Source organism: Atta colombica, unplaced genomic scaffold (assembly GCF_001594045.1).
Source record: "Atta colombica isolate Treedump-2 unplaced genomic scaffold, Acol1.0 scaffold126, whole genome shotgun sequence".
In the NCBI taxonomy this organism is placed as follows: Eukaryota; Metazoa; Arthropoda; class Insecta; order Hymenoptera; family Formicidae; genus Atta; species Atta colombica.
Genome location: NW_017259213.1, coordinates 7,058,568 through 7,070,283, shown reverse-complemented (window position 1 = coordinate 7,070,283; position 11,716 = coordinate 7,058,568). Strand labels below are relative to the sequence as shown.

Sequence of the window (11,716 nt, the reverse complement as noted above, 5' to 3'; positions counted from 1 at the left end):
ATATTATATTATATTATATTATATTAGATATATATTATTTTAAAAGTATATCTTTCGTGAGATTCTTGAATGTTAAACATAAATAAAAGTAGATAAGCAGATATATTTTATGAGATTCTTTAGTGTACAAACGTAAAAGTAAAAGGTACATTTTTATAAATAATTAGAGAAAGAATCTTATATTCAAAATGGATTTTGGTGCTTAATAATTCATATATGAATTTTTTAAAATATATGTTTAATAGCAAAGTTTAAATTTCAATTTTTGTTCTTAAAATTTATAAAAATAGACTTATTCTTTTCAATTGAACAGTTCGTCTTTTTAAAATTTTTTTCTCTTGAAAAAAAAAGAAAAATAAACGATACGAAAAATTTAGTTGAAAAGACAGACTAAATTAGCTAAAAATTTCAATTTAAAATTTCGATGCGTCTTTTTTCTTTTCCGGATAACAAAGCTCATTTATCTTAGTTCTTCAAAATCAAGTTCATCTTTTCATATCAGTACAGGTTACTACAGTTTTGAAACATTCCGTATGTTCTACAAATTTCTTTATACAAGAGAAGACTTCTCTGCCAAGGCATTTTTATCTGCTGTTTTTACACAGTATATTATGTAAATTAAAATCTCTTTACAGAAAAATGTTTCAAATTTGTTATTTTACAAATAGTCATTTAAAAAGTTATAATAAATTAAAAGTGGGCGAAATATGCAAATAAATTTTAATTTATTTTCTATTAAATATTTATAAAATGTTACTTTATTTCTTTCAATTTTCTTCACAAGGATGGCTTCACAAGGATCACGCAGTTATTTGGGCTTAGAAAACAAAGGAAAGGAGAAAGAATCTTTCATTTTCCGTTTTTCCGTTTTGTCTACGTGTCTACAAGACAAGCTAAGGAGAAAATTGGGAAATTATCTCCCCCTTCCCTTCCCCCCGCGAATAGAAGAATAACAATGTCCCGTCCTGTGCCTAGCAACTGCAACCGACGCGTACGTTCAACAAAGACATCGTCCAAGGACATAAAGGACGAGGGTTCAATGGCCGGTTTCAAGGCTATATTGCAAAGTTATAATAAATTAAAAGTGGGCGAAATATACAAATAAATCTTAATTTATTTTCTATTAAATATTTATAAAATGTTACTTTATTTCTTTCAATTTTCTATAAGGATGGCTGTTCACGCAGTTATTTGGGCTTAGAAGTTATTTGAACAAAGGAAAAGAGAAAGAATTTTTCATTTTTCATTTTTCCATTTTGTCTGCGTGTCTACAAGACAAGCTAAGGAGAAAATTGAGAAATTCTCCCCCCTCCCCCCCCGCGAATAGAAGAATAATAATGCCCCGTTCTGTGTCTAGTAACTGTAACTGATGCGTAGCTTTCAACAAAGACATCACCCAAGGACATAAAGGACGAGGGTTCAATAACCGGTTTCAAGGCTACATTGCAAAACTTTCTCGGAGCTAAATTTTTCTCGAAATACACGCAAGAATGGTGTCCCCTGGCCCTTCTGCACGCGGCACTACACACTCATACCGAAGTACACACATACGTGTTATTGGAAATAGGAGAAGGCGAGTAGCGCGAAGGAAGAAAATATATAGTAGACAATGCTCCGTCTATCAGACAATATCCGTCCGAATATTCTGTCCTTAGCGTAAGACTCACGATTGAGAGAGAAAGCATAATTGGATGTAATGCCAGCTCGCAGTGTCCTTTCGCTGTCTCACACATTTGTTATTAATACGAGTGAGATACCCTATCTCTTATACTTGCCAATAGTCATAATAATACTTTTATTATGCACAAAATGTTGTAATTATGCATAAAAATGTTTAATACTGTAAACAATTTTTGTGCATAATTACAACCTTACGTGTAATTTTGAAACTCATTGTAATAGCTTTGCATGCATTTATAAATTTGCAGTGTGGAAATGAAATTAATATTTTATATCGCAAGATTGCAAAATTAAATTTACAATTAAATATAAGAATATATAATAAAATAAATAAAAGAAATATGATATAATGTAATAATGGCCGCGCGCTTAACAAGAGATTCCTGCCGGTGCATTTATATGTAATATACTATAGAGTAAAATCTTCCTCGGAGAGGAAGTTTTGGAATGTAACCCAAAATTATCTTAAGTAATGTCTTAACTCAGCAAACGAGAATGGATTGAAATGGATTCAGATTTTCAGAAATATTGATTCATAAGTTAAAATGAATGCTTTTCGATCCTGAATGCATTTTTATTCATTTATAGGAATTGCATGGAGTATATCTCTATGTCTTTCAATCTAAAAATAATATTAGCTGCAGATGTTAAGCAATCAATCAGCGTTATTCTGCGTTATTCCAAATAGCACTGATTGGTTGCGTCTCTATTGCGCAATCGTTTTCCTCACTACGATGATTTCATCCTAAGAAGATCTTGAAATAAGAACTGACTAAAAGAACTGATAAATATTGGCCTCTGATTGGCTTATGACATCTTAAGACTGTATTTAAATAAAATCTCTTTACAGAAAAATGTTCCAAATTTGTTATTTTACAAATAGTCATTTAAAAAGTTATAATAAATTAAAAGTGGGCGAAATATGCAAATAAATCTTAATTTATTTTCTATTAAATATTTATAAAATGTTACTTTGTTTCTTTCAATTTTCTATAAGGATGACTGAGGGCGTTCAACAAAGACATCATCCAAGGACATAAAGGACGAGGGTTCAATAGCCGGTTTCAAGGCTACATTGCAAAGTAATTCTAAATCTAAGAATCGACTATGAATACCAGTCTTTGATTAGTTTGTGATTTTTTAAGACTGTACTTAAGCTCTGACTATAAATATCGGTCATAGGCCAGTATTCATAATCGGTTCATATTTTAAGACCGTCTTAAGTTATGTTTTAAGTCTGCGGCCCTCTGATTGGTTCGTGACTTTTTAAAACTGTACTGAAGACGGTCTTGAATATAAGATCTGGGGGCTTATTACTTTTTTTAGACAAAGTAAAAATTACAAAAATGAACAAATTCATTAGGTGTTAATCAATGAAATTATAAATATTCTAGTAAATTCGATTACTTTCGTAATTTTCATCTCGTTTCGAGAACCGTAATAAGCCCCCTAATTATAAATACCGATCTTAATAGTATCTTACAATTAGACTATGTTCTAAAACTTCTTCGAGGAAAATTTTACTCGAAATATATAGTATATGTAACGTGTACTATACATATAAAATAAAATCTTCCTCGGAGAGAAAATTTTAGTAGTCTTAGGACATTACTTAAGACGGCCTTAAATAAGAACGCATTAGGGCCCATATTTTGAATTCTCTTTTAAAAGCGTTTTTAAGCATGTTTAGTATCTGTAACATAACCAATATATTTAAAAGCGTCTTTGTTGATAAAAGAGTATTCAGAATATGTAACTATGAAAACTGCTCTTTATAATAGCAAGCAAAACGAACAGACTTACCGAATTTCATCTAGTGATTGGCGAGTCAGTTGACCAATCATACAGTACAGAATTTCAAAATTTATTGAAGCTGATTGGAGCTTGTGTGTTTTGGAAAATTCTCGTTTGTGCAAAGCACGTGGATCTTCAAAATAATAGATATATACACACACCCATGATGTAAGTTCAGCATTTATAATATACGTACGTATAGTGATTCAAAAAACTTTTTGTGATACGGTGCAAATCGGAACGAATTTCGAAAAAAAAATTATGGAAAATTACGCAAAGAAATGTTAGTTCTTTTGAAGTAAACAATTAAAGGAAAAGAAAAAAGAGGAAAGAGGTTACAGACGAGTTATACAAAAAGCAAATTTTAATTAAATGCACGGAGTGATATAAAAATTATATGAACACTCTTGATACAAATTTGGATATATAACGAAAACTAAAATTCATAATTTTTATAATTAATATAAATTTCTTGTAAGTACATTGTTCATAAGTAATAAAAATAATGTATAAATATATCACAAAATAGTAGTAGCGAAACTCTATGAACATTCTTATTGAAATTCAATCTTCGATTTTTATTATAAAGTTATTTAATGTTTTTACTATAAAATTATATAAAGGTATATAATGTATAAATTTTGATTGTTTCTCCTTTCTAGTTTCCACTATACTGATGAATGGTCACGAGTACAAGATGAACTTGCCATTAGTATACTTTGATATGTCTGCAGATGATAAACCACTGGGACGAATTATAATGCAATTACGGACTGACGTTGTGCCAAAGACATCAGAAAATTTTCGTGCCTTATGTACAGGAGAGAAGGGTTATGGTTATAAAGGAAGCTATTTCCATCGTATAATTCCAAATTTCATGTGTCAAGGAGGTGATTTTACGAATCACAATGGTACAGGTGGAAAATCCATCTTTGGAGAAAAGTTCGAAGATGAGAATTTCGAACTCAAACATACTTCCTCAGGTACATTATCAATGGCAAATTCTGGCCCGAATACAAATGGCTCACAATTTTTTATTACTACCGTAAAAACGCCTTGGTTGGACAACAAACACGTTGTGTTTGGGAGTATTCTTGATGGAATGGATGTTGTAAGAAAAATTGAAAGTTATGGTTCATCGAGTGGGAAGACATATCAAAAGATTATGATAGCAGATTGTGGTCAATTCTCATAAACATTAAATAAATAAGCAATAAAATAAAACATATAAAAATACATCAAGTACTTTTAGTTTTGTTTATAATTTTGAAACTTGCAGTTTTTTATTGCTTTATAAAAAAGTTGAATAATGCTAGAATAATTCTGCTTAAATATGTGAGGATATTAGGAATTCTAAACCAAGTTGATGCATTTATTTAGTTTTTAGATACATAATGATATAAAGTATTTTATTTAAGTATAATATAATATTGTGATCCTTTTTTTAAGCATATATAACAAGCAAGTATATTTTTTTGTGTAGTAAGATTATTTAGCTTTGCTTTATTCTTTTGTAATTTTGTTTATAACATGTGATTACTATGTTTAAGTTTGAAACTGATATTTTTTTTATTTTAAAGAAGATAATGAAGGATTTTATTATATATGTAATAACTTGCGAACCGATTTGATGTATTATACATATAATTATGTACAACTGATTCGAAGAAGACAATCGATCGAGAACGATTTTTCAATATCTCAATGTAAACAAATATTCTATATATATTCTTGTTTGTGAATTTTTTAAAGAAATTCGCAGTAATGGGATTTCAATTTCGTGATTTACTGTAAATAACTAAAAATTTTTTATATATTAGATATAAAAGCTAAATTTATATAAATTACTATTAATTATATTAACATTTGAAAAAATAAACAACTGTAAAAGATTATGATGCAATTTTTATGTGTAATTATATTTATAAGAATTATCATAATTATTCAGATATACTAATACTTAATATATTCAGAGGTTTTTGTTTTATCATAAAACAAAAATTATATGAATGTATTAGGTAACAGTTCATTTTATGACGTACAAATTTATACAGATATCAACGAGTATAAATATCGTTACTAATTACTTGTTAATGACACTGATATTATTACTACTCGATACATACTGGTAAATTAACAACGAAAAATGTGTTCAGTTCTACAACAGATGCGAATATCAAAAATATGGCATACATAACGAGACAGGTGATTCCAACTGTGCGACTTAATGTGAATTTGTTAATAAATAAAGCTCCGTATAGCATAATTAACGTTGAGAAGAGAGATACTGAGCTATAGACTAGCCCTTGAGAATTAATCTGAATATAATACTGTCCAGGTACTTTTGGTAATAGTGTAGCCTTAACAAACCATGGTAGTCCAAGACACAGTAAGACATCGAATATGTTCGACCCGATTGAATTACTTATCCCCATAGCTCCGTAACCTGGAAAATCATAATGATCTATATTTGAAGTGTGTACATATATTTTAAAGAAAAAAATTCATGTTAAATGAATTCTTGCTTTGTTGCGATAACATTGCTATTTATTGTTCAGAAATTTAATATTTGTACCTTGATTAGCAACGATAACGCTCGATACTGCTTCAGGTACACTCATTCCTGCTGCAAGGAATGTTAAACCCATAATGGAATCAGGAATTCTGAAGGCATCGCCTAAAATATAACATAAATATAATAGAAGCAGGTACTATTGATTGTATTAAATATACAGTACTAGATTCTAAAAAAGTCTGAAAAATATGGAATGTTAAAGGGATATTTTCAAACATAATCGAGTTATTTTGACATGATAACGTTAACATCATACAAAGTTTGATGTTTCAGCATTTTATAAAAATTTTTTCTTTTTTTGACAATGTTAATAATCTTAGTAAGCAAAATGTTAGCAGATTTAAGTACAATTTTGTAGCAGATTAACATCATGTATTTTTGCTTTCTACCAAGAGCTATTGACATTAGAGCTATTGACATAAGGCTGATAGATAATCTACTGTTAAATATAACTAACAGTAGATTATCTATCAGCAAAAAATGAAATTAATGATTTTACGATTATTTCAATGAAATATATCATTAATGGTAGATTCAGTTTGATATGGTTAATTTATCTTGTATTTTCTGAATAATTTCTGTTATATTGCTAATGGCATTCTTCCAATAAAACTTCCAGCACTTTGCAAAATCTATTTTCGACGAACTTGGCTATCTAACAATAATAAGATGTTAAATACAAATTGATGGCACTCACCAATAATAGTGATGACCCATCCTATGACATAAGACGAAATCCCAATCCATATCACGCACATGATGAATGTAAAGGAATACCAAGATTTTAGCTTTTTTCTTCTACAATCGGGAATAGTAAGGAGTAATGCCACGTTGATGGGCCAAGTAATAACCCACCATATCTTCTCGCATGTAGAGCTCGGCCAAGTTGTAATGTTGACGATATCATCTGAAAAGAGACAATATAAATATTTTATAACTATATCCAGATAACGCTAATAGTATGCAGCAGTTGCTAGAAATTCGATCATGATTCATTGACATTCGATGGTTTTAGAGATAACTATATCCATTGATTTGGCAAAAATAAAGATTTGTAAGTCGAATTTGCTGACAAATTCGATTATGATTTTAAACTTTTAGAGCAGATTTTTATCCATTATCTTGTCGAAAATAAAAATTGGAACTTAAATTGTAATTTATGTAAGAGAATAGTGACAGAAGTGTAAACAAAGCTTCTACAAGACAAAAATTAAGACAACGAAATATAAAGGAGAAGTTTTTTTTACATTTTGTTGGTCTCAATTTTCATTTCGCAGAAACTTCATTTACGCTTCTATCACACTCTTCTCCTAGATTCAACTTAACGCTTCGATTTTTATTTTCGCAAGGATGTGTCCTCTTTAAGCTTGATTTCTGCCATTACGACTTGCCATAATATAACAACAGAAATGTAGCAGGAATAGAGCATACCTTGCTATCATGATGTCATAATGCAGAGCCTGCTTGTTTTCTGATATATTTCTACCGATATTAAAAAACAGCAGGCTGTGCTTGGTTGTTGCTGGAGTTCTACTAACATAATATGTAATACACAGATTGCAATACATGCTTTTGGCAAGTTTGGCTATTTGGGATAGTTACATGTCACATCGTTGACTAATACGAGTCTTTCAATGTTGGAATTCCTAATTTGGAATTTCTTATCATAGTACAATATTATTATTTCTACAACAGAATCTTATTTGTTGCATCCCAGACTCATACTAGCCATTGATTTTTAACTACCTAAATAATAAATTTATTCAGATAAGTATTTTATATTACAAAAATGATTCTATTTAAAATGGTGCTATCAAGTAAGAGCTATACTGTATTAACGTGCATGCGTATTTTCGGATGAATTTAGCCGACACTATTATTTCTTAAATAATTTCCTTAAAGAAATCGTTTATATTTTGTATGAAAACTTTTAAAGTATATCTAATTAATAAAATTTGACAGTTATCCAGATAATTTTAATTAATTATTTTTGCATTACGCAAAGACGTTAATAAATTAAATAAAGTTTTGCTGTTTAAAACCATTTGTATTTTATTTGAAAAGTTTTGAAGAAAATATTTGATAATCATTTAATTAATTTATAAATTTAATTAGTTTATATTTAAAATATTTGATTTAATTAATTAATTAATTTATTTAATTTATTTTATATATTTTTTATATATTTTTATATTTTAACTACATAATTATTAATTATTATAATAAACTATTATATCGGCTTTAAGTTCATTCGAATTATACATGTGTGTATATATATATGTGCGTTTTAAGGGAAAAGGAAAGATACACTGCATTAAGATTGTACAAAGACACTGCAATACATAAAGTGCAGATTACACTTAAATATTATAACACTCGTGTTATGTGTGTGCTCTGTGAGACATACCTGACTCATCCTGGTCACTCGAACTAAATCCAGATATCTCCGTTTCTTTGACGAGATCTATTTATTTTAGAATGAAATAGATAATCAAGTATGAGATTATATTTTTTACGAATAATTATCGTATACGAACGCAATTCCTGCAGAGATATGTGGATTAAAAAGGAGTTTAACTTCCAAGAATTTGCTTATTTTTAATATTTATTTTTATTTTAAATTGATATGCATTAAAAATCGTGAATTAAGACCGTGGTTAGAGTCTCGCCACAAATGCTTTGAAGAGTTTGATTGACCAATCAGAAGAAAGAATTTTACAAACAAATTAACCAATCAGAAAATGCTTTAAAGCGTTTGTAGCATCACGTTGATCATACTCTAATAATGCAATTGCTGGAAGAAAGAAAGAAAAGTTCATTTTAACAAAAATAGGAAGGAATTTAAAAGCATTGTCTTCTAAAGATTGAAAGTTTATAATATTCAAAATAATAATTAAATTATATCAATTCCTTTTAATTCACTTATTTTTGCAGAGGCGATAATAATAAATTATATTGTAGCGATCTTACGATTCGGCAGGAGCGGACTCTGCTCGCAAATATTTCTGTATTTTTTTCTCTTAGCAGTTATTCGTTTTAAGAAATTGTTGATGCGACGATTGAAACACATTGCTGAAAAAGCATTCTAATTATTGTGATATTCTGTTACAAATAATTTTAGCAAAATGTTGTTTGCGCTTTAGAATATTAAGTGTCCAAACAACCTCGCCCGTAGAACACCAATTAATAGTAACACGATGTCAATGTTATAATTTCCTACTCAACAACCATATAACTGTTGTGTACAGCTTGTATTATATTACATTTGTGTTGTTGAGAGGAAAATTTATATTGATATAATATTTTAATGTAATATTTTTTGTTCTATTCTGCGGGCGTGTTATTTTTAAAGGACTGGATTTTTATTTTTAAAGGAATTTATCTCAAAGAAAACAAGAAAGTCAAAATAATTTATTATATTGATCGAATCGTGACAAAAAAATAACATAAATTCCAAAATTGGTCAATGTGATGCCAAATTGATATTATTTTAACTTTATTATTCTTCTTAGGATAAAAATTGGAAATGAGTTTATTTTCACGTTGTAGTTTATAATGTGGTAAACATAAAATATAATACACAAAAAGCTCAATAATGATAATTTTTGGATCTTAATATATTAAAGATGCGTAAAATAAAGCACCTTTAAAAGCTGCTCAAGAACTATCCATTATTGAGTCTTGTGACTATTATATTTTTTATTCATGCATGAAAACGAACTCATTTCATTGGGATGCAATTTTCTATATAATTAGCTGCAAGGTCCTTTGCAGCATGAGCAATTGTTTTAGTAAGCGAAATAATTTTTTAATACTTCCTAATTCGATTCGCTTTATTTATTGATATATCACCTAATATATATAGAACGTAACAAATGACGAGGATGAGTGCCTCGTACCACTCGATACGTCCATCCCATAGAGTCAGGATTAAGAGAAGAACTGTGAAAGCATATGCTAGTGTATCGCGCGATATGGGCCACCACTCCAAGTGCAGTATCTACGAATGTGATAATCATATATGATAAGGAGAGTCGAACGCATGATAGAATCCCTAAATTTAATCGCGTGAATTTTACCTCGTTAGCAAATATCGCGCAGCATGCGGGTACAGCCAGTATGTTGAACACCGCCGAACCGACGATGGTGCCAACTCCCAAGTCACCCTCTGTAATGAAGGTGCCGATGACGTTGATGAACAATTCTGGACTTGAACTCGCGGCCGCCATTACAGTCGCGCCAGCCACATCCTCGGTAACATTGAGTTCTGTTGTGAGATATTTTACGTTATTCGTGCATGTTTGTGAAAAAAAGTAGTATAATAAACATAATACATAACATAATACACCAAACTGCAAACATCTTACGCTCGTCACAGCGAAACGAGAGAGAGAGGAGCCGCAGTGAGGTCATATTAAAGTCGCAAGAAAATGAATGGATATTTCCGAACAATTCTCTCTTGTACTCACTCTCGCAAATTTTCTTAATAGAAGGAACGAAATAGTCGTCGCAGACAATGGCAAGTAATAAAAACAGATAAATAGCGATGACGAAGTGGATTATTATGAATCCTGCCTGTCTTTGCTGTCGTGTAAGACCATCAGGTGGGAACTCTTTGATCGCTGGTGACGTGCAGTTAAAACTGTCATTTCCAGGTTGCTCGAACTCGCTCACCTGTAGCAATCTACGTCCTCCTGAAATACGAAAAAGGACATCGTGATGTGAACAAAAGTATTAAAAAAAAATAGAAAAAATTAATCATTTTTTGTTCACACAATGGCCAAATCCCCACCGGTTTTTCTTTCGTTCCGACATCGCGGACACTCAGTACGGGGTTGCCACCTTTTGATTAATGTTTTGCTGGAGATCATATCTCTATCTTGTCGCAGATTCGATTGTCACTATTAAAATTGTTACTTTCTTGTAGTGCTTTCTTTAAACAAAGATCATCAAATCTGACCCTTCTATCGGATATTTCTGTTTGAAATCGGAAGACAGTCGACGCGCGCATGAACTTAAAATAATTCTCCCTTTATTTGTGTTCGAACATTTCTCGATTTATTTCACTTAATATTGCTTAAAATAAAGATTTCATTATTAAAATTTAGAGCGGTTATTCGTTTAAAAATCTGGCTGAAAACCGGAGAGATGGCAACCGTGATGTTCAGACAAAAGCGGAGAAAAAAAATATATTTTATGTACTCACGCCAGTCCGTTGCATAGCCGACATTTGTCGTATTGTCAGATAACAGTCCCATTATATTGATGTAAAAAAAGTACATAGTTGGTATAGTAATAATGAAAAGTATCCGGTATCCGACCGTCTGTCTGCGCCTCCATACCATCCTTTGTTATGTAAGAACGTGCGTAAAATGCTGGTCCTTCTCAGATAATACACGTGAAATATATACGTAACAAACGAGACACGATGAGGATCTGGACGGCATAAGTGGCTACCTGTCGTTTATCCGACACATATAGTTCGACTACACACTTATATTTTTCGTCCATCGAAGATTTATCACGACTTATAACGACGCTGATAAGATACTGTTTAAGGCAATTGCGTTCGATTAAAAGACGACAGGAAAGTTTTTGTGATTGCTCCGTCCTGTGATTTCTACGTCCGTCTCTTTGGACATAAGTCTCTATCGATTTATACGACGC

General features: G+C 30.6%; 2 protein-coding genes across 4 annotated transcripts; one reads left to right on the top strand and one right to left on the bottom strand.

The window, feature by feature from the left end:
* Positions 1-3,577: 3,577 nt before the first annotated feature.
* On the top strand, positions 3,578-4,669 carry LOC108695031 (peptidyl-prolyl cis-trans isomerase). 3 transcript variants are annotated; one of them, XM_018204753.1, is made up of 2 exons: positions 3,578-3,642; positions 4,137-4,669. In XM_018204753.1, exon 2 carries the CDS (start codon positions 4,151-4,153, stop codon positions 4,667-4,669), a length of 519 nt encoding a protein of 172 aa, XP_018060242.1. In that variant the 5' UTR covers positions 3,578-3,642; positions 4,137-4,150. The 3 variants fall into 3 exon arrangements, with proteins under 3 accessions (XP_018060242.1, XP_018060243.1, XP_018060245.1); XM_018204754.1 differs by having other exon boundaries at positions 3,633-3,666; XM_018204756.1 differs by lacking the exon at positions 3,578-3,642 and adding an exon at positions 3,911-3,948.
* A 916-nt stretch (positions 4,670-5,585) lies between these two features.
* Positions 5,586-11,530, bottom strand: LOC108684156 (sodium/potassium/calcium exchanger 3-like). Its single transcript, XM_018188284.1, has 9 exons — positions 11,256-11,530; positions 10,519-10,743; positions 10,129-10,316; positions 9,902-10,049; positions 9,020-9,121; positions 8,457-8,513; positions 6,747-6,956; positions 6,050-6,151; positions 5,586-5,920 (listed from the first exon to the last, which is right to left on the bottom strand). The coding sequence occupies exons 1-9, from the start codon at positions 11,392-11,394 to the stop codon at positions 5,586-5,588; spliced, it is 1,506 nt and encodes a 501-aa protein (XP_018043773.1). The 5' UTR covers positions 11,395-11,530.
* Between the last annotated feature and the right edge of the window lie 186 nt (positions 11,531-11,716).